We start from the raw sequence: 22,057 nt of genomic DNA, 5'->3' as shown, positions 1-22,057 counted from the left end.
GACACACTTCAGAATCATGGTAAAAGGAATACTGCTCTTAGTGAGAAGCAGACCTTTCTCTTTTTCAAATGCTGAAAGTTTTTGAAACTTCATTCCTTCAGTAGAAATTAAAATGGATCCCTCATTAAAATGAATATCATCTCTTTATTTAAATTAAGATCGATATTTTATTTATATTAAGAGAGAAGCTTCCTAAGTATTAGTGGTACTCAGTGTGCTTGTCATATCGAACTGGACGCAACAGTGATTTACGCCGAGTGAGGCCTTTTTTGATATTTACCTTTACTACTAGCAGGTGTGGTGGGACCAGAACCCAGTTGGAAGATTTCCTCATTTCCCCATGCTTGCTATTTAATATACCTCAATGTTTTCTATTTGTAAATCATCACAATAGAAATCAATTAAATGCAATGTTACTACACAAGGTTTTATTTGAACAATATCTTAAATATCATCTGAAATACATACCTGATTATAGGTAAGCCTTAGGACTTTGATTTATGTGGCTATAAGTTAGTTATAAAGTAAATGACTAAACTTGGTAGGTAAGAATGAAATTATGCACAGAAAATATTTACCTATTAAATTGTAAGTGTTTACATTAACTAAATGGCTCATGTGAATATTTGGGCAAAAAATGTAAAACAATTGACTTTTAGCATTCGTGGAACAGTGGATATTTCAGCCACTGGTCATATATTTTATAAAATGTGTCAGCAAAATTCTCTTTTGGCTAAGTAATAGTACATAATTTTAAAATTATATGATAAATAAATTTTTGAAGTTTTCAGATAGTGTCCAATGTACTTTCTTTTGTGTTTATGGACAGACTGACCGAGCAAAGTAAACCTTTGAAAAATTGTAATCCTGATATGAAGTAGTCTTTTCAAGTGCTTTTAGAAGGCCCTAAAAAATGAAAGAGTAACATAAGATGAATTAGTCACTGTAGTCCCTGGGTAGCATGGAAGTAATTCTTGTTGCTGCCTAACCCTAGCCCCTACAAGGGGACATCATTATTCACCAACCACAGTAGCCCTTTCCTCTGAGCCTGGTCTCACAATCCTTTTAACAGAGCATTCTTGGCAGCCCCATTCAGTCATTTGGGTCTGTCACAGCAGAGAAAATGTCCATTAAACATTTGTGACAAAATGTTTATGGCAAATATCCATCGCATTTGCCAATCTAAGTCTAAGACATGGTACCCAGTATACCTTATACGACTTTGTGTTGTCCTCATTTGTTGTTTTAGTATTCAGAAATTTGAATACTTATTTTTTAATAAATATTTGAATATTTAAACAAAATATTCAATGTTTGTATCAGGGAAACCCTAGTCAGCCCTTCCTGCTTCTTGGGCAGAGTAATAGAAGAAGAATGAAAATGCACCAGACCAAATTAAAATCCCCTACTGCCATCAAAGTGCTCAGTCCTTTGTGTGGTGATGTCTCTTGAATCAGTCTTCAGTGTAACATCCAGTTATTAATCACCATTGTCTACTAGCTAATATTAACATTATGTGGCAAAGAAACAAAACTTTAAGGCCTTAGGATTTGGCAACCAGTTAACATTAAAGACATTTTATTTTAACAACATGGAAGAAAAATGAGCAGCAAGATATTCAGGTTCCCATTGAACAGTCAACTAAAGTAAACCACTTAAAGAAAAGCTTTTTAAAAAGTTCCAGAAGCCTGTGCCACATTGCTGTAAAAGGCAGCGACCAGGAGCTACATCTGGCATGCAGCACGACCTAGAATGGCTTTGCTCTGGTGGAGGGCCTCACACACCGTGTGGCAGAGTGTGGAACCCTTAGCTCATTAAAATGGTGGCTCCACCTGTGAAACAGACCTGTAGAAAGGGGTTTCATTGGAAAAGCTGCTTTGTTTAGCACAGGGATGTATTGATGACTTGGTCATCTTCAGAGGGAAGGATGTGTGGTGGGTATGAAGAGGCTGACACTGGTGGTATATAATGAAAAATAAAGGGAAGGTGGATATGGGGTATGTTCATACTATGGAGTATGCAGAGAGCTACTTAACTTGCAGATACTATCCAAACAGGGGGGAAACTCTAAATATGCATTGCCACATTTCTTTACCAAGGGACAGGAGAATCCTGGAGAATCCTGCTGAAAAGGAAACTAGGTGACACTTGTTCTTATCAGTATGTTTGCGTTCAAGCTTTGAGAAAGTTTTCAATGTTTTTGGAGAAAGTTTGGTATTATAATACTTTATATCACATATATGTTCTTATTAGAAAGCCTAGAAATTATTAAGTGTCTTAGAGGGGTTTTAAACACAGATCTGAGTAATTCCAAAAAACTCCAATTACTTTTTGCCTGCCTCTTAAAAGGCAGTAGAATTATTGTTTGGGATTCTCCCCCCTGACTCCCCATCATGATGTTTCTCTAAAATTTGATTCATGTGAGTTAAATCCCCACATCTCCCAGCATTCTTTGATATTATAGTTAATGAGATAATGTTTTCTATGTGTGTAAACTTTTGCATTTAGGGAAGGTGAGCCAAGTTAATCTTACTTATGATGTCTCAGTCTGTTCGGGACGCTGTAACGAAATACCACTGACTAAGTAGCTTATAAGCAACAGAACTTGATTTCTCACAGTTCTAGAGGCTGGGAAGTCCAGGATCAAGGCATCAGTTTGGTTGTGTTCTGATGAAGACCCTCTTCTTGGTTCATCGCCGGTGCCTTCTTACTGTGTCTTCACATGGTGGAAGGGGCGTGGGATCTCTCTGGAACCTCTTTTAGAAGAGCGTTAGTCTCACTTCACGGGGACACATTCAGACCATAGAGTATGGTGTCTGGAAAATCAGGAAAGCAGCAGAATGTAGTAGCCGACAGCATCATCTCTAGGATCGGACTGCTGGGCCTGGGCCTGGCTGGGTCGACTACTAAATGTATTGCCTTGGAACTACTCTCTAAGCTCCAGTTTCCTGCTCTTCATAATAATACTCTTACATAAGTTGGCTATGAGAGTAAAGGAGAGAAGATATATAAAAATATTTTGCACACTGCCCAGCATATAATCAGAACTCAGTATTAGCCATTGGTAACTTTCATGCATTTATAACCTAAAGCCTGTATTTTTTCCTTCTCTCAATATGTAAAGATTTGTCTTATTCTGTTGAACCCTTTCCACCATGTAATTGGATGTAAAGAAATGAGATGTAAAGATGTAACCAAGATGTAAAGAAATGAGACGGGTATCGGTAGGCAAGTCTACTAGAGGGTGGTTGAACAGTCTCAGGCCGTCGGGTCTCTCTTTTGCATCTGTCACCCTGTAGGTCAACTGCTGCTAGACATGCATATTAGAGATATTTCTCATGGTACGTTGTTTTTCTAATTTTGTTTTAAGACATAATTTTAAGATATAATTTGCATACTGTAAAATTCATCCTTTTTTAAAAGTACGCCTTTCAGCAGATTTTAGTATATTCACAAGGATGTGCAGCCATCCCCACTATCTAATTCCAGATCATTTTCATCACCAGAAAGGACACTCTATATGCATTAGCAATTCCTCCCCATCCCCCTGGATGCCCCCCACCCCAGCCCTGGCTCCCACTCATCTACTTCTTGTCTCTAAGCATGTATCTGTTCTGGGTATTTTGATTCATAAATGAAATCATACAGTATGTTGCCTCTTCTATCTGGCTTCTTCCTCACGTAGCATGGTGTGTTTGAGCTTCCTCCATGCTGGAGCGTGTGTCAGAACTTCAGTGTTTTTTAAGGCTGAATAATATTCCATTGTACAACTATACTATTATCTTGTTTATCCATTCATCGGCTGATGGAGATAAAAGGGTTTAAATGGTTTTGTTTTTTGGGAAATCGTTGAAAGTAGTTTGAAAGGAATCTTTGAAAGTAGTCATCAGAACACTAACACTCTGTCTCTTTTTCTGCAGGCAAAGTATTTTATTGTCAACTTTTTAAAGGGAAGTTTTATGGAATTTGGATCAAAAAAATTGAAATCGGAATGTTATTTTAGAGAGGTTAAATACTGCTCTTTCATTCAAGCCTCATTCTTTTATTTTACATTCAACTGTGAAGTGTCTCTGGACTTTTCCAGGGAAAAAGAGGAACAGCTGACGCGTGTGACTGAAGTTCAGAGGCTGCAGGCCCAGCAGGCAGACGCTGCTCTGGAAGAGTTTAAGCGGCAGGTGGAACTGAACTCAGAGAAAGTCTATGCTGAAATGAAAGAGCAGGTGAGGAGGCCGCTAGATCGTCTGTTGGCAAAGTCACTCTCTCAGTAGGAAGGTACATTCTGATCTTTATATGACAGAAGTGTATTTACTTTTCACAGATGTTGTATCAAAATTAGCCATACAATTGGGTCAGAGATTCAGATTGAAAAAGGGGGATATTAGGCCTGGCAGAGGAGGATACCCACCTCTATTGGAGCCTGGAAAGAAGAGGTGGCCCCTAGTAGCTGAAAAGGAGGGCCCTGGTGGAGAGGGCTCAGCCGGCACCCTGAGCGCCCTGCTCCCCGCAGAGCAGGCGAAGGGAGGAGGCCACAGTCCGCAGGTCTGGCAGGCCTGCTGTCTGCTCCTGTGGGCCACCAAGTGGGCGCTGATCAGCAACTCCTTGGTGGCAGTGCGTGGAAGAACAAGGGTGGACACCCAGCTGGAGTGGGGCAGACAGGGAGATGGGCCCTCCTGCCTCCTGCAGGATTCCTTGATTCACCTTAAAGCAATGCCAGCATAGTCATTTTAGAGTCGTAGATACAAATGTAGTAATGGCAAGAGTGGGTCTTGCTCTATCAGTAAATTTCCATGAGCCATTTCCGTAGAGCAAGGGCTCAGGTTACCCATGTCTTGTGCTTGTTCGTGTTCCATAAATAGTGTTTTATTGATCACTTACAGCAAATTATTTGCAACTGGTGTTTCAGGAGGACAGAGACCATCTCTAGTTCTTTTTAGTTTTGAGGGAAAATAAAAAATTTGGAAAGAAGAAAGGGAACAAATACCTAGGTGCCCATCATGAAGAATCAACAATTGTCAACACTCTCTGTATTTAAACTAAAACATGACAGATGAAGCTTTAGTTTGCTTTGTTATTCATATCTAATCACATTACTCTGTCCTCTCCGCTTGGGAGAAAACCACTGTCATTAATTTAGTGTGTGTTATTTCAATCTCTTTTATACTTTTGTATGTATATATAATGTTCATGTATCTTATATGCATATGTTCTATATGTATATAGATATTACATGCATATATAATTTTTGTGCATCTGTTTTTTAAAAGTTAGGTGAGTACTACGGATTTATGTATGCCTTATTTGCTCTTTTATATTTAATTTTTTTTCAACTGGCTGTTTGGAGTTTATTTTCCACTTGGTGCAAGGCTGCTCTTTTATATTTAGTTTTATATATCCATGCCCTATCCATGTTGATTTAGTGCAGTTCTTTTAACACTGAATATTTTTTTTATCATATGACTATACCACATTTCATTTATCAGCTCCTCTATTCAAGGGTATTTGGTTTATTTTTGAGTTTTCCTGGTTCTAAGAAATGTTGCAGTCTCGTCTGCGATCTCGTTTTCAGCCAGAGTTATTTTCCTTAAGAACCCCAAGCACACACCAGGTGGTAGAAATCCCTGGGGAAGGTTTTATGTTGGAGCCCTGTATGGTTTCTAGTTTGGAGTGGTGCTTTCTTGTTATTTTCTTGATTCAGATTTCCACTCCTATTGAGTTGTTTGAATCTGGGTTTTGAGAGTGTGGTTCTGAGATCCCATTCTTCCATTTTCCCACTCACTGCCTAGGGCAAAAGCTGGGTTTGTGCTAGAAGGTAGAGACCAGTCCCTGTTACATGGATGTGTATCTTCCAGCTCCCTGCTAGCATCAGGGCCCAGGCCCTAGAATGTGTGTTTGGTCCAAATATGCAATGGAGCTGCATAGGAAACTCTCTGATCCCCTTAACACTTAAGGAATACAGAAAATATTGAAGGAATGGGCCCCTGGCAAAACGTTTTAAGGATAGAGTCAAGAAGGCTAAAAATGAGGCATTTGCAAGTGCTAAGACTATGACAGCTACCTTTGGCTCAGTGGATGCATCACTTGGGGCTAACGATGTAATATTAGCAGGTCACAGCATTCATGGGTAAGGAAGACGAAAAAAACAAGCAAACAACATGGAACTCGTGAGAAAATTCTGTAGAACAAGAAAAGACATTTGTAGGGGCGCCTGGGTGGCACAGCGGTTAAGCGTTTGCCTTCGGCTCAGGACGTGATCCCGGCGTTGTGGGTTCGAGCCCCACATCAGGCTCCTCCGCTATGAGCCTGCTTCTTCCTCTCCCACTCCCCCTGCTTGTGTTCCCTCTCTCGCTGACTGTCTCTATTTCTGTTGAATAAATAAATAAAATCTTTAAAAAAAAAAAAAGAAAGAAAGAAAAGACATTTGTAGTCAGCAGTCACAGAATAAAAGCATGCCTCCAAAGATAATCGAGGGTAGAATTTAGAAAAAAAAAAATCAGGAAAATAGTATCTTTATAAGAAGACATGATCTATATGAAAGAGGCCACACATCTTAAGTGAAATTAATGCAATGAAACCTGGATACATTCTGGAAAAAGAATTGAACCTCAAAAATAAAAATGAAAATCCCATAAGTTTCTAGGCAGGATGAAACTAGCAAAGAAATTAGAAAAATAATGGAGTAATGTTTCAGAGTTTTGAAGGAGGAAGGTTGTGACCCAATTTTATACAAAACCAAAGAGTTTTTCACTTGCAAAATCAAGAGAAAAACATATTCTTAGTAAGACCTCATATAATATACTGCTTGTTTCTTTTCTGGAAAAAAATTGTATGAACACATCAATCCAGAGATGAAGCAAAAGATACCCCACACATCCTTAAACCATCATATTTGAGGATGAATCGGAAACAATGGAATCCAACAAAGTAGAAACAAATTTAACAAATTATTACAAATCCAATTATAAGAAAGAATGCTAACTTTATTAGATTTTGGAAAAGAAGGTATATAAAGTAGAAAATACAAATTTAATAACAATTTAAATCTAAATCTCTTGGACATTAACAAAGATCAAGATATAGATGTGGGTAGTGAGTGGGTAAGAGGAGCAGTATGCTAAAACTCTTGGCCATAGAATGTGTAAACATAGGCATTAATAAAATTAACAAGATGTTACAGTCTCATAAAAATCTTGAGAAGATAAGGCAAAACCTGAGAGGAGATACTGCCAAAGGAACAGAAGGAGAAACAACAAAATGTCCAAAATAAAACAGAGTATATAGCTATAATAATAAATATTAATAGGTTAATTCTTTTAGTAAAAAAAGATACTGATTAATTGACTAAAATCCATGCATATGCTATTTATTAAAGACTTGACTAGCTTACACAAAAATTATATTAGAAAATAATGAAAATGTATCACTTGTATTCAGAAAAAAAGAATGTAATACCATCATATAAATTAACATCAATACAAGTTAATAAACTGGACAAATGGATATCTTTTTCATGCTAAAGGCAAGAATACTTAAATATGAAAAAACTGTTAGGAATAGATAGAGAAATTGACATAAATAGTCATGGGGTGCTTTAATATATTTTTCTCCATCTTTGACAGATCAGGGGGCAAAAACCAAACAAATAAGAAGTCTAAATAACAGTTCATAGAACTGTTTCTACTTCCTACCCTTCAAATATGACACATTAAATTCCTACTCCCTTGGAACAGTTATAAAACTCAGTAGACCATAAAGAAACACTCAATATGTTTCTAAAACTTGACATGACAGAGAGCACATATTTTTTACCACAATGCAATAAAACCAGAAATTAAATTTCAATTAAAATCGCTACATTCCACTTTACCAAAATTAAAAACTTTTGCTCTTTGAAAGACACCATTAAAAAAACAACAAAAGGAAATAAGGCAAGCTAGAGAATGGGAGAAGAGATTCACAAATATTTCCAAGAACTTGTATCTAAACTATAAAAGAAATCTTACAACTCAATAATAACAAGACAAACACCCCAGTTAAAAATAGGCAAAATTTTGGACACCTTACAGAAAAAAGATATACAAATGACTAATAAGCACATGAAAGATGTTCAATATCAATCATCAGGGAAATTAAAATCAAATGAAATGCCACTATATATATATTTACTAGAATGGCTAGAATTATAAAGATTGGTTGATAATGCTGAGTGTTGGTGAAGATGTGATCAAATGGAGCTGTTATATACTGCTGGTGGGGAAAGTGCCAATTTCTTAAAAAGTTAAACATTCAAACCATCTGTCAGTCATTCCATCCTATGTGCTTAACTAAGAGATATGAATACATATCCAGACAAAGACTTGTACAAAAATGTTGACAGCAGTTTTATTCACAATAGCCCCAAACCTGAACAACCCAAATGTTCCTCAGAAGTTGAAAGAGCCATCGAATCGTCCGACTCTTGATTTCAGCTCAGGACATGATCTCAGGGTTGTGAGACTGAGCCCTGCATTGGGCTCCGCACTGAGTATGGAGCCTGCTTCAGATTCTCTCTCTTCCTCTACCCCTCCCCCTGCTCATGTGCGCGCATGCACTCTCTCTCTCTCTCTAAAGTAAAAAACAAAATCTTAAAAAAGAAAAAAGTTGGAAGAACAATCCAAATGCAGTATATACAATGAAATACTACTCAGCAGTAAAAGGAATGAACTACTGATGCCCACAACAACATGGATGAGTCTCAAAGTCCTGATGAATTTTATATTAATGTACTCTCTGAGTAAGGTTAGAATTGCCTGGATGATCTTGAGTTTTTTGTTTTAGCAGATTATCAACCCAGTTTATTTCAGAGTGTCTCATCTTCTGTGGGTGGGTTCCAGTTTCAATTAAGTTCCAAAGCCTTTGCTGTGCTGTGTTGGGTCTGTTTGGATTGTGCCCGTCAGGAGTGAGTCTGAGATATGGGTGGTATTTAAATCACTCCACCCAGTAATCACTCCATAGAGGCACTTGTGGGACATTCCCCAGGAGAGACCATATGCTTGGACGCAAAACAATTCTCAATAATTTTTAAAAGGATTAAAGTCATGCAAAATGTGTTCTTTGACCCCAATGAAAATAAATTAGAAATAAACAACAATAAGAAATCTGGGAAGTCCCCACATATTTGGAAATTAAATAACATGCTTATAAATAACTCATGGGTCAAAGAAGATATTACAAGGAAAATTAGGAAATATTTTGAACTGGATTAAAACAATATGGCATATCAAAATTTACGGAATGCAGCTAAAGCAGTACTTAGAGAAAAGTTTATAGCTTTAAACATCTGTATCCCAAAAGAAAGTTCTCAAATCAGCAATGTAAACTTCATCTTAAGAAACCAGAAAAAGAAAAGCAAGCTTCAGCCCAAGCAGGGAGAATGGAGATACTAAATATTTTTGTATTTTTGCAGAAAGCAGAGAAGTATAAAGCAAAAAAAATAGAGAAAATTAATGAAGCCAAAAGTTGGTTCTTTGAAAGATCAATAAAATTGATAAATCTTTAGCAGGACTTAGGGGGAAAAAGTGAGAAGAAACAAATTAACAAGGTTGGGAATAAAAGAGGAGAGGACACCATTACTGATCTATAGAAAATAAAAGAAATTATAAGACGGTATTTTATAAACGTATGCCAACAAATTACAAAACTCAGGTGAAATGGACAAATTCATAGAAAGATACGAATTACTAAAACTGTCTCAAGAAGAGGTAGAAAATCTCAATTGTCATATAATAAAGATATTTAACTAACAATTAAAAATCTTTTCACAAAGAAAAGCATAGGGCTTCACTGGTGGTTTCCATCAAATAGTAAAGAAAATATAATTTTAGTTTTTTAAAAACTCTTTCAGAAAATTGAGGAGGAAGGAACACTTTCCAGTTCATTCTGTAAGGCCAGTAGTACTCTTTTATCAAAGCCAAAGACACTGCAAGAAAACTACAAAATACTACCTGTCATGAATGTAGACATAAAAATCCTTAATGATATTTTAGGAAATGGAGTCTAGAAACATATAAAAATGGTTATACATCACAACCAAGTGGGAATTACTCCAGGAATCCCAGGTGGTTTTAACATTTGAAAATCAATTAATGTCATGCAACATATTAAAAAAGGACAAAACAACATGATCATCTCAGTAGAGACAGAAAAAACATTTAAAAAGTTCAACACCATTCGTGATTAAAAAAAAATTCTTGGCAAATTAAGACTAGAAGCAACTTACTAACCTAATAAAGGACATCTATGAAAACTCTATGGCTAGCATACTTAATGTTGAAAGGCTTAATGCTTTTCCTCCTAAGAACGAGGCAACCATGTCTGCTTTTGCCACTTCTGTTCAACATTGTATTGGAGATTCTAGCCAGCGCACTAAGGCAAAATAAGGAAAGAAAAGGAATGAGAGAGAGAGAGAAAAAAAGAAAAGACAGGAAAGAAGGAGGGAAGGAAGGGAGGAAGGGAGAGAAAGAAAGAAAGAAAGCGAACATATAAATTGGAAAGGAAGAAGTACACATATTTTCAGATGACACAATCATCCTGTATGGTCAAAATCCATACAAGAAATATGAGAACTAATAAATGATTTTAAAAAGTTTTAAGGATACAAGACCAATATATGAAATTTAGCCATATTTCTATATACTAACAATGAAATATCTGCAAATGAAATTAAGAAACTTTAATCCACAATAATGGTAATGCTTTCAAATTGATAAATTTTTTTTAATCTGAAAAAGTAGTCTGAGTTGTGTGGCAGAACTGAAAGCCCTGGAGAACCTGAGAATGGTTCTCAGGAACAATTAAATTAAGAACCCTACCTAGCCACAGAGTGAGACTGCCATAAAATATGGAAAGCCAATGGATAAACAATAGTATGCGTGGAACTGATCTGGAATTATTCTACCCTCATATGTCTGACTGTTCTATTATGTGCCTGGTTCATGGTCTTTTTGTCTGTTTTGCTTCACCAATCCTGCCAGCGCATTAGACTCTCCCACTTCCGGACGTTGAGTTCAAGTGTTCCTGTCTTCTAGGTATCATATCTCTATGGACTGGTTAAATGATCCCATGAAGAACCCTACTGGGTGCTCGCTCCTGGGATTCCTTTCTTCCTCCGCATACCCTACTCTGGTGTCCTGTCTTTGTGAGTCATCCTCACCAGGGCTAATCTGCCCAGTGGTCCTCAATTTAGGCTCCTTGAAAAATAACAGTGATGGCAGCCAGTGAGCAGCAAATTCTTTTGATGGTCTTCTGTTGAAGAAATAGTCTTCAGTGGTTTCTAGTTTTGCCAAGTGCAACTGAGTTTCTGAAATAGAGAAAGCACCTTTGGTGTGAGTATAATAATAACATAATTTATGACGAATCCTTATAGCTGGGCTCATTCGCAAATCAAATAATTCTTACCTGGCTAATTTTAATAAATTTTACATAAACCATGGTGAATTAGAAATCCTTTACTCCAGATTATCAATTGATTGAAAAGTGTGCATCTGATATAGCTCAAATTCTAAAAAAATCAGCAGATTCATTATTTGGAGAATCATAATGTTTTCAGATTTTTCCATAGTCTGTATTTTTAATAGTCTTCCTTTTCTGTTGTTGTCTTGAACTGCTCTTTTCTCTTCTTACTAAAATCTTTTGTGTAAAAGCCAGCAGAGCTTAGGGCATCTTTTTCCATTTGAAAACTGCTGCAGATAGCAGACAATGGGAATTTGAATTAAAAAAAAATAAAAGCTTTGAGTTTGTTTTTGAAAGCGAATTGCTATTTCAAAAATGAGACCCAGGAGAGAAAATGGAACAGAGAAAGTTTAAAAAAAAAATGCTTCACACTGTTTCTTTCACTTTGAAGAACTTTTTATCTCATTTAAGATTGCTTCAATAACCTAATTTTTACTCCAGTGGTGAAATCTATTATAAATGTTAGCTGTCAGCAATTAGTTATATAAAATATACATATTTTAATTGTGAAAATGTACTATTGTGGTAGAATTTTCCACATGTATGTATATAATCATATTTTTGAAAGAGTTGGTGTTCTATATTTACCTATTCTCTGTGAAACAAATAAATGACTGGAAAAGACAGCTATGTTTTTTGAAGTACTGGCAGGAATTCTAAAGTGAAACTTTTTAATCTTATAAACTGACTGTATGAATGTCAGCTAGCTAGTTCCTCCTGGGGCTTCCACTACCCCCTTGACTTCTAGTTAATTTTTCTCCCCTCAAAAATACATCCTCATTAAATGGTATTTGTTGCTAAATATCGGACTTTAAATTCGATTCCTTTTTTTTTTTTTTAACATTCATCAGCTGCGTGATATTAGCTTTGGACTTAGAACCCACTGGCTTGCCATGCAAACAAAATTCTGAAACATTGCTGTTGAGTAGTGAGGTTGCTTCTGTCTCCTCGTACACTTGAAACTAGCTAGCAGTTTCTTATATTCTTAGAGATTGTAAATTTAGTTCATCATCCTGTTATTGCTGTTGAATACCTGAAAAAAATCCTTAAGTTACGAGGAAGAAAGAATGCCATCTGGATATATTCGTGTCGTGAAGTGTAAATGGATAACAAACAGACAAAAAAAGAAAGAGTTATCATACAAACCATTCATTGTGACTTATATATACCTTTGTCGTCTTGTCCTTTAAGGGTCATGCTGGCTCATGTAATTTTAAATAAGTTTTTTTTAGACCAGTTTTAAGTTCATAAAAGGTTTGATATAAATAGAAGCATTTTCCCTCAGTTACTTTTTGATGATAACGGAGAAATCTCTCTACCCTTCTAACATTTGGAATTTTGTCTTTAAATGAGATTAGGTAGCAGAAGTAAAATTCTAGAATTATATTTAAGTGTTTCAGTAGAGGCTATTGTGGTAATTCATCATTTCCAAATGACAACATCCAGAAATATGTGTAAGTATTTGGCTTTGAAAAACAATTAAACAACAGCAGCAGCAAAACAAATAAATTTTAACTTTTATCCTTAAATGCTTAATGTAAGAGGAGTAAGTGAAGGTTTTTCCTTGTAGTATTTGTCAATGACTAATCTCTTTTACAGACAAAAAAATAAGCCAAAAAAATCTACTGAGGACATTGGACCAGAAAATATGTCATTTTTTTCCTGCATTTGACTGATTGGAAGGGTTATTGATTGTGAAATAGTAACATTATTATTTTTAATACCTCAATTATTTTATTGACGTACTGGCCAAAGATTCAACAGATTTGACTTTTTCTTTCATTCATTTATAAAAAATTTATGAATACTTGCTCTATACCAGCCATTGTTGTTGATTCTGGGGATTTAGAGATTTAGAGATTATTAAGACATGTTTGTGGCTTGTGTGATAGACCAGCACATAAAAGTGTGTGATTTAATAAGCGGTATGACTGGTGGAATAAACATCAGTCAGAGGACATAGGGGAGGGACATCTAAGCTAACCCAGTGAGTTTGGCATTTATCTGCAATTATGGCATCTTTGTTGTAACTACGAATTTCTTCAGTGTTTACTTGTTGAAATGTTACTAGTAGTGAATTTAGTAAAGTCACTGAGTATAAGATCAGATAGCGCAGTTTCTTTCTATATATCAGCAGCCAACAAATAGAAAATAAACTTTGAAAAAGATGTCATAGCACAAGAAAGCTTCACGTACGTACCTAAGAATAAATCCAGCGAAAAACGTACAAGGCCTCTGTTTTAAAAACTGGAAAACATTATCGACAGAAACCAAAGAAGACCTAAATAAATTGGCGGATTCAAAGACTCGATGTCATAAACACGTCAGTTCTCCCCACATTCATCTATAAAATCAACACAGTTCTGAAAATCAAAATGTTAGTAGTGGGGTTTTTTTGTTTGTTTTTTGTTTTTTTCGTTTTTGGTTTTTTGGTGAGGTGAAGGGAAGTGAGAGAAACTAACAGCTAATTCTAAAATGTATATGAAAATGCAAAGGGCTAAGAATTGCTCTGGTAGTCTGGAAGAAGAGCCCAACGTATATGACGAGCTATTGAGACTAATATTCAGCTTCAGTAATTAATACAGTATGGTTTGGGCACAAGGATGATCAGTGTTACAGAGGAAAGACGCCCAAAATTAGACTCGCACATACATGACCAATCTGACTCATGTTGAAAGAAGTATTATGGTGCCTCAGGGAAAGAATGATCATTTCAATAAATGCCACCGTGTCAACTGGATAGCCACGTGCGGGAAAAAAAAAAGAATCTTGCCTCTTCTTTTACCCCATTCACAAAATTAATTCCAGGATTATAGATGTACAAGTGACAGGTGAAACAATCAAACTTTCAGAAGAAAATGTAGAAACATATTTGATGGTTCGAACTAGTAAAGATTTTCTGAATAGGAAACAAAAAGGCATAAACAGCCCAAAATATTGTCAAGTATAACCTTATTAAAATTAAAAAAACCCTTCTGCTCATTAAAAGAGACCAGTAGAAAGTGGAAAGGCAACCTCAGAGTGAGAGAAGACATTTGTAATTAGGTATAGAGCCCAAGAACTCCCACAGATCAATTGGGACAGGGTACTAGAGATACCATCTGTCTTGTACAAATTTATGGTTTTCTCTCACAAAAGAACTGTAGATAGAATCAGTTAATGTGTTCGTCGGTTTTCCGTTAAGGGTATTTATTCCTACTGAGTCTTTAACCAAGCACAGAAATAATGATCTGTCTTTCTGCCATTTATATCTATCTGCCTGCCTGCCTGTTTCTATCGATCGATCCATCTATCTGAACATACTCGAAGGACTGTTTTTTATAGTTTACCTGAATATGTATTAAACAAAAATATATATTGAATTGTATATTCCTTTTTTTAAAAAAAAAAGATTTTATTTATTTATTCGACAGAGATAGAGACAGCCAGCGAGAGAGGGAACACAAGCAGGGGGAGTGGGAGAGGAAGAAGCAGGCTCATAGCAGAGGAGCCTGATGGGGGGCTCGATCCCAGAATGCCGGATCATGCCCTGAGCCGAAGGCAGACGCTTAACCGCTGTGCCACCCAGGCGCCCCTGAATTGTATATTCCTGTACAACTGTCTGCTTGTTCTAATGTGAATTGTACATGTCGAATTACTCCGAATATAATAACACAAGGGTACTTTACTAGAGAAAGAGCGATAACTTATGACCCTATTGGACAGTGACTGCCGGATGTTCACACCTGCTTTCTTACTCACAGAGCCCTGGTTTTATTTAGGGCAACATTAGACACAGTTTTAAAACCCGCAGTTTCTCACCTTGCAGATGGAGCTTACTTTTAAATGTAGTTCTAGCGAATGAGACGCAAACAGCGTAAGTAATTTGCTATTGACAGGAACTTGCAGGAAAGCTCCTTAAAAGCGTATTCAACTCAGCTAACACAGACCCTTTGCGCTTCTCCCTTTGCCTTTCCCCTCCCAGATGTTCAGCGCTGTAGGAGCCATTTTGCAACGATTTGGGGAAGGTTGAATTGCAGAGACCTTCACCCTGACATCTTTGAACTGCCAGTGTAGTCTCCTCTTTCTGAACTTGTGGCGCAAGGAAGGCATAAAGGGTCTATGTTGGTTAAGCCACACATGGTCACTTGGGTTTTCTCCTCCGAGTAGCCAAAGTACCGAATGCCTGAGGCACCATAGGAGGAAAACACAACCCCCCCCTTCCTTCTTTAAACACTAAACCTTCACAGAAATACACCCAACCCCTTTTTGCTCCTAATTTGACCACCAAGCTTTACCCTTAGGTTTTCTTGAAGCCGGAGTTACACAATAAAGGAGTGTTGTTGTTATTTTCCTAACACTTGAAGTTGAATGGAATGTGGAATGATGTGTGAGGAAGCAGAATCTCTTGTATCTATGGCAACAGAGAACACTGTGGTTTTATACAAACGAAGTATTTTACAAGACTTTTAAAATTTTTTTGTTGAATTGTTGAAGGAAAATGGAGTGGGGCCTTGCATTTTCGGTCAGTATCCTCTAAAATGACATACATTCCATTTTCTAGTATCAGGTATTGACTTTGAATTTCTCTTCATGTTTAGGTATAAAAGGTCTTTTCATGTGTTTTAAATTCTTATCTGTTTTGGTTATAGAAGAGGATTCTGTTTTTTCTTGAAGATACTCTATTTTTTACAACTTTGAGTACTTAAAGCCCTTAGTTTTTATTTTAAATTCTAAATATCTTGAAGTTTAATTTTTAAAATAATAACAGCTTTATTAAGGTATAATTCACATCCGGGTTGCCCAGGTGACTTAATCAGTTAAGCGTCCAGCTCTTAAATATTTATTATTTACTTTTAATATTCAATCTGTGCTGAGATAAAATAAGAACTTAAAATCAACTTCGTGTGAGAATCTGTCTTAAGACTACTAAATAAACCAGGTCTTCCCTCCTTGATGTACCTTCTCTTTTTCATCCCCTTTTGCTTTTGCCAATCATTTTATTCATCCTTGAGGATTTAATGCGTATTTATTCTGCATGCCATGCCAATTACTTAATAATTAAGATGCAAAAGAATTATAAATCAGAGTTGCTTTCATCTGGTAGCTCATGACCGAGATGAATAAACAAAGCTCACACATTTGAAACACTTCCATATTATACAGAAAACACAGCGTGCTGTGAGATAGATGTTAAGGCCTTGAATGTCAAGAGAAGGAAGGCACTTACTTATGTCAGTTGGTGGGACTAAAGAACGCCTCAGAGGAGAGGAGACTTGAGTCAGCCTTGAGGACTGTCAGTTTGGATGAGGGAAAACACGAAAGGGCTTTCTAGATAGCGCAAAGAGCAAAAGGCTAAAGAATCAAGAACAGAGATGGCTTGTTTGGGAAATGCCAAGGATCTTGGAGTATAGGGAGCACAGACTGCTGGCGACAAGCTAAGGAGCCTTCTTCTTGAGGTCTGATGTGAAAAGCACTGAAGGAGAGAGAGCCTTGAAACCCACGCCTTGAGCTAGAAGCAAAACAAAGTGGGCTTGAGTGTGCTTCCTTCAGTAATTCCTTAGTAAATTTATTCCTGGCCACAATACTGACTACTTGTGGATTAATAATCTTATAACTCTGATCATTGAATATAGAAGCAGATGACTTAGTGTTATTAGGGTTGCACCCTTTGGATTTTACAAAGAAATACTTAGGCTAAATTTTATGCCGTAATTCAGATACTCCAGATCTGGCTGTGAGAAGAAGAGACTGGAATGTGCTGTTGGGTAGCAGCGAGTGACCGTACACATTTTGTCCTCATCCAGTGTAACTGGCTGCTCTTCACTGAACAGCTTTGCTCCTAGGGCCTTAGAGTTTAATCATGTCTGAATAAATGCATTTGAATGCTTTTTAAAAAAAAATTAAGGTGAAAAACTGTGAAGGAAGAATTTTTAGGGTTCATTTCCCCTAATATTCATGTCTTGTCTAATCCTAGCAGTTACCAAAAGGTAACCCGAAAGAGAGCATGGTGTACAAGCTGAAAAAAAAAGAAATATCTCAACCCATCAGTGAAGCAGAATAATAAATAATATAGAATAGCTAGTGGTAGGATGATTGTTACATTAGCTGACAGTTGTCTCAGAAAAAAATACCTCCTGAGACAAAATCAAATCAGGGGAAGTAAAACAAATGAAAAACTGCACTAGGAATACAAGGTGCCATTTTCATGTTATTGATAGGAAGCGATTTTTCATATCTATAGGTAAGTATTTCTTTCTTGCCACATATAGATAAGCATCTGGCCAGAGCAAGGATAAGCATATATTATCTCTAATTTGGTATGTGATAGAAATGTCAGATTCAACATGGTCTTCTATATGTTATTGAGACTCTGGCACCATTTCACATAAATGTTGAGAATTATTTATTCGTCAAATCTCAAACCTGGTTTCGTACACTGGGTTTGTCTTTTTTTTTTTCTTCATTTGACTCTTGAGTCCCTATAGGTGCCAGGCAGTGGGCTAAATTGTTGGGATGCATGAGTGAACGTGGGTTACATTACCATGGGCGAGGCAGACATGAAAATGAGCCCTAAGGAGTAAGCAAATTGTATAGTGTACTTGAAGGTGATATGTCCTATGATAAAAAGGAACAGTAGATCAGGGCAAAGGAGACTGGGAGGACTGGGGGGGTGGGCTGAAATTTAAATAGGGTGGTCAGGGAGGTGCACTCATTAGAGTACAAAGATGACATTTAAGCAGAAACTTAAAACTTTGAGAAAGAAGCCATGTGACCATCTGAGGAGAAGCTTCCAGACACCAAGGCAGAGCATCTCTGGCATGTCTTCACCCAGCAAGGAGACGGGTGGGCTGGAGTGGTGGTGGTGGTGTAGAGTAGCAGAGATGAATCAAGAGAGGTAGCTGGGATTGGATCACATGAGGCCTCATGGTATATGGCATAGTGTTTGACTTTTAATTTTTTTTATAATAACAGCTTTATTAAGATATAATTCACATATGGGCTGCCCAGGGGACTTAATCAGTTAAGCGTCCAGCTCTCGATCTCAGCTCAGGTCTTGATCTCAGGGTCGTGAAATCAAACCCCATGTTGGGCTCCATGCTGGGCATGGAGCCTACTTAAAAAAAAGAAGGAAAAAGATATAATTCACATACCTGCAATTAATTCATTTTAAGTATACAATTTAATCGTTTTGAATATATTCACAATTGTGTAACCATCAGCACAATCAATTTTTTAAACGATTTATTTATTTTAGAGAAACAGAGAAAGAGAGCACATGAGCAGGAGAGGCAGAGGGTGAGGGAGGAGTACAGGGAGCGGGAGAGAGAATCCCAAGCAGACTCCTCATAGAACACAGAGCCTGTCTCGGGGCTCCATCTCATGACCCCAAGATCACAATCCAAACTAAAACCAAGAGTCAGTCACTTACCTGACTGTGCCACCCAGGCACCCTAGCACAATCAATTTTAAATTTCCATTTCCCCCAAAAGAAGTTTGATACCCTTTAGCAGTCAGTTGCCCACCTTCCAACTTCCTCTCACCCTAGGCAAGCAGTAGTCTACTTTCTGTTTCGAAGGATTTGCCTCCTGGATATTTGATATAAGTGGAATCATATAACACGTAGTCTTTTGCAACCGCCTCCTTTCACTTAGCATAGCGCTTTCAAGGGTCATCCATGTTATAACGTGCATTAGTGTTCCATTTCTTGTTATGGTTGAATGATACTCCTATGTGCGGATAGACCTCGTTTTGTTTATCTGTCATCCATTGATGAACATCTGGCTTATTTCCTCTTCTTGGCTATTATGAACAATGCTGCTACGAACATTTGTACACAAGTTTTTGTGTGGTTGTGTGTTTTAATTTCTCACCCAGGAGTGGAATTCCTGACACATATGGTAACCATGTTTATCCTTTTGAGGAATTGCACAACCGTCATCCATTCTACATTCCCACCAGCAGGGTATGAGGGTTCTGATTTCTCCACATCTTCACCAACACTTGCTATTATTGGTCTTGATTAAAGCCATCCTAGTGGGTGTGAAGTGGTATGTCATCATTGTTCCAACTTGAAATTGCCTAATGACAGTGATGTTGAGCATCTTCTCATAAGCTTTTTGGTCGTTTGCATATCCTCTTTGGAGAAATGTCTTTTCAGTTCCTTTGCCCATTTTAAAATCGAGTATAATTGCCCATTTATTACTGGGCTGTAAGCATTCTTTATATACTCTTGATACAAGTCCCTTATCAGATATATGACTTGCAAATATTTTCTCCCATTCAGCACATGCCAAGGCTTTAAAAATTCCTGTTGAATAAATATTTGAATGCTCAAAATTATATTTCCATTACAATGTTGTTATAGCATTAGAATACAGTCAATTACATACCAGTGTTAATTTCCCTGACTTAAACTATTAAATATATGTAAATAAATTGATATAGCTTTCATTATCTTATCATTTTTAAATTCATTTTTAAATGTTTAAAATCTGCCATTTTAATGAATGGACAAATTACAAAAACATGGACCATAATTAATTTTTTGTTTACAAATATATTTGATTTTTTAATTTTATAGATGGAAAAAGTGGAAGCAGATCTAACTAGATCCAAGTCTCTTCGTGAGAAACAATCAAAAGAGTTTTTGTGGCAGCTGGAGGATGTCAAACAACGATATGAACAGCAGGTTGGTCTTTCATTTTGATGATGCCGTTGAATTTTTAAATGCACTTATAATCTCTCTTTTAAAAATCTCATTATATCTGAGGCACCTGGCTGGCTCAGTTGGTGGAGCATGTGACTCTTGATCTTGGGGTTGTAAGTTTGAGACCCACATTGGGTGTAGAGATTACTTTAAAAAAAATCTTAAAAAATATCGTTGTATCATCATATCCCTACTTATATTACTAAGAATGTTATTACCAATATATGTGAATCATTTAAAACAAAATCTGTTTCAGTAAAATCCAGAAATAGGATTTTAGCTCTTCACTGAAGTCTCTTCCAACAGTTTGTTAATCTGCATGTTTAATGGAAACATTTACTGTGATTCTTGAGTCCTTCTGTTCCTGTCAGAGCAGAAGTCTGACTTGCCCATTTATTTAAGAAGTAGTTTTGGGTACCTACTATGTCCCAACTCTGGGCAGAGCAGTAAGTCGGACTGACACGTCCCTTTTCTCACAGATCATATACCACATTCTTTTTATAATCATTTTTAAAAAAATTTATTTAAATTTAGTTAACATGGTGTATTATTAGTTTCAAGGGTAGAATTTAGTGATTCATCAGTTGCATTTAACACCCAGTGTTCATTACATCATGTGCCCTCCTTGATGCCTATCACCTATCCTCCCCAACCACCTCCCCTCCAGCAACCCTCAGTTTGTTTCCTATAGTTAAGAGTGTCTTATGTTTTGCCTCCCTCTCTGTTTTTATGTTATTTTTCCTTCCCTTCCTCAATGTTCAGCTGTTTTGTTTCTTAAATTCCACATGAGTGAAATCATATTGTAATTGTCTGATTAATTTATTTCACTTAGTATGATACCCTCTAGTTCCATCCATGTTGTTGCAAATAGCAAGATTTATTTGTTTTGATGGCTTAGTAGTATTCCATTGTCTGTGTGTGTGTGTGTGTGTGTGTGTGTGTGTGTGTATACACATATATATACCACATCTTCTTTATCCATTCATCTGTCATTGGCTGTTTGGGCTCTTTCCATATTTTGGCTGTTGTGGACATTGCTGCTATAAACATTGAAGTGCATGTGCCCCTTTGAATCACTATGTTTGTATCCTTTGGATAAATATCCAGTAGTGCAATTGCTGGGTCATAGGGCTAGTATCCAAAATCTATAAAGAACTTATCAAACTCAACACCTAAAAAACAAAAAAATCCAGTCAAGTAATGGACAGAAGACATGAACAGACGTTTCTCCAGAGAAGACATACAAATGGCTAACAGAGCACATACTACATTTTGGTGGCAGCCTAATTAAAAAATAAATAAACAAAAAAACCCATTCAAAGAGTGATTTATGAAGGAGAAAGAAGGTGTGTACAGAAGCCTTGTTGGGTGGAGGTGGGAAGGGGATTACCAGCATTGATGGTGGTCAGGCAAGCCCTCCAAGCAGGGGAACTTTGTGCTGAGAATCTTGGAAACTCGGTATGAGCCAGCCATGAAGTCTCTGGAGGAATAGTATTCCAGGCCGGGAGAACAGTGAGTGCAAGGATCTGAGATAAGAGCAAGTTGGGAGAGTTCAAGGAACAAAAATGACAGAAAAGGCCAGTTCAGCAGGAGTGTAGAGGGGAAGGTTCTGGCTGTAGGAGATGGGGCGAGAACTGGGCTTGGGCCAGGACCCAGGCATCCAGGGCAGCATAAGAGGTTTGGATTTTGTTCTCAGTGGTCTGCATCTAATTTATTTTATTAAAAAGTTTTTATTTTCACCTTTTCTAAAAATGCATTCCTGCTAATTCATGGAATATTCAAGATGGTTATTAATTTTTACTTGTTTGTTTAATTTACTTGCCTTGTTTCCTTAACATCTGGAAAAATGTTAATTAGCTGAATCACTAAGTTAAAATTTTT

General features: G+C 36.9%; 1 protein-coding gene across 7 annotated transcripts in view; it reads left to right on the top strand.

Annotated features, from left to right (window-relative positions):
- The window catches only part of CEP112 (centrosomal protein 112), a 418,880-nt gene that overhangs the window by 158,495 nt on the left and 238,328 nt on the right, over window positions 1-22,057 (top strand). For all 7 annotated transcript variants that reach the window (XM_057317729.1, XM_057317726.1, XM_057317731.1 and 4 more), the window contains exons 18-19: window positions 4,085-4,220; window positions 20,051-20,158. In XM_057317729.1, the coding sequence (XP_057173712.1) occupies window positions 4,085-4,220; window positions 20,051-20,158 (244 nt within the window). The remainder of the gene's footprint in view (window positions 1-4,084; window positions 4,221-20,050; window positions 20,159-22,057) is intronic.

This window comes from Ursus arctos, unplaced genomic scaffold, assembly GCF_023065955.2.
Source record: "Ursus arctos isolate Adak ecotype North America unplaced genomic scaffold, UrsArc2.0 scaffold_24, whole genome shotgun sequence".
In the NCBI taxonomy this organism is placed as follows: domain Eukaryota; kingdom Metazoa; phylum Chordata; class Mammalia; order Carnivora; family Ursidae; genus Ursus; species Ursus arctos.
This window is presented reverse-complemented; position numbering and strand designations above follow the sequence as displayed.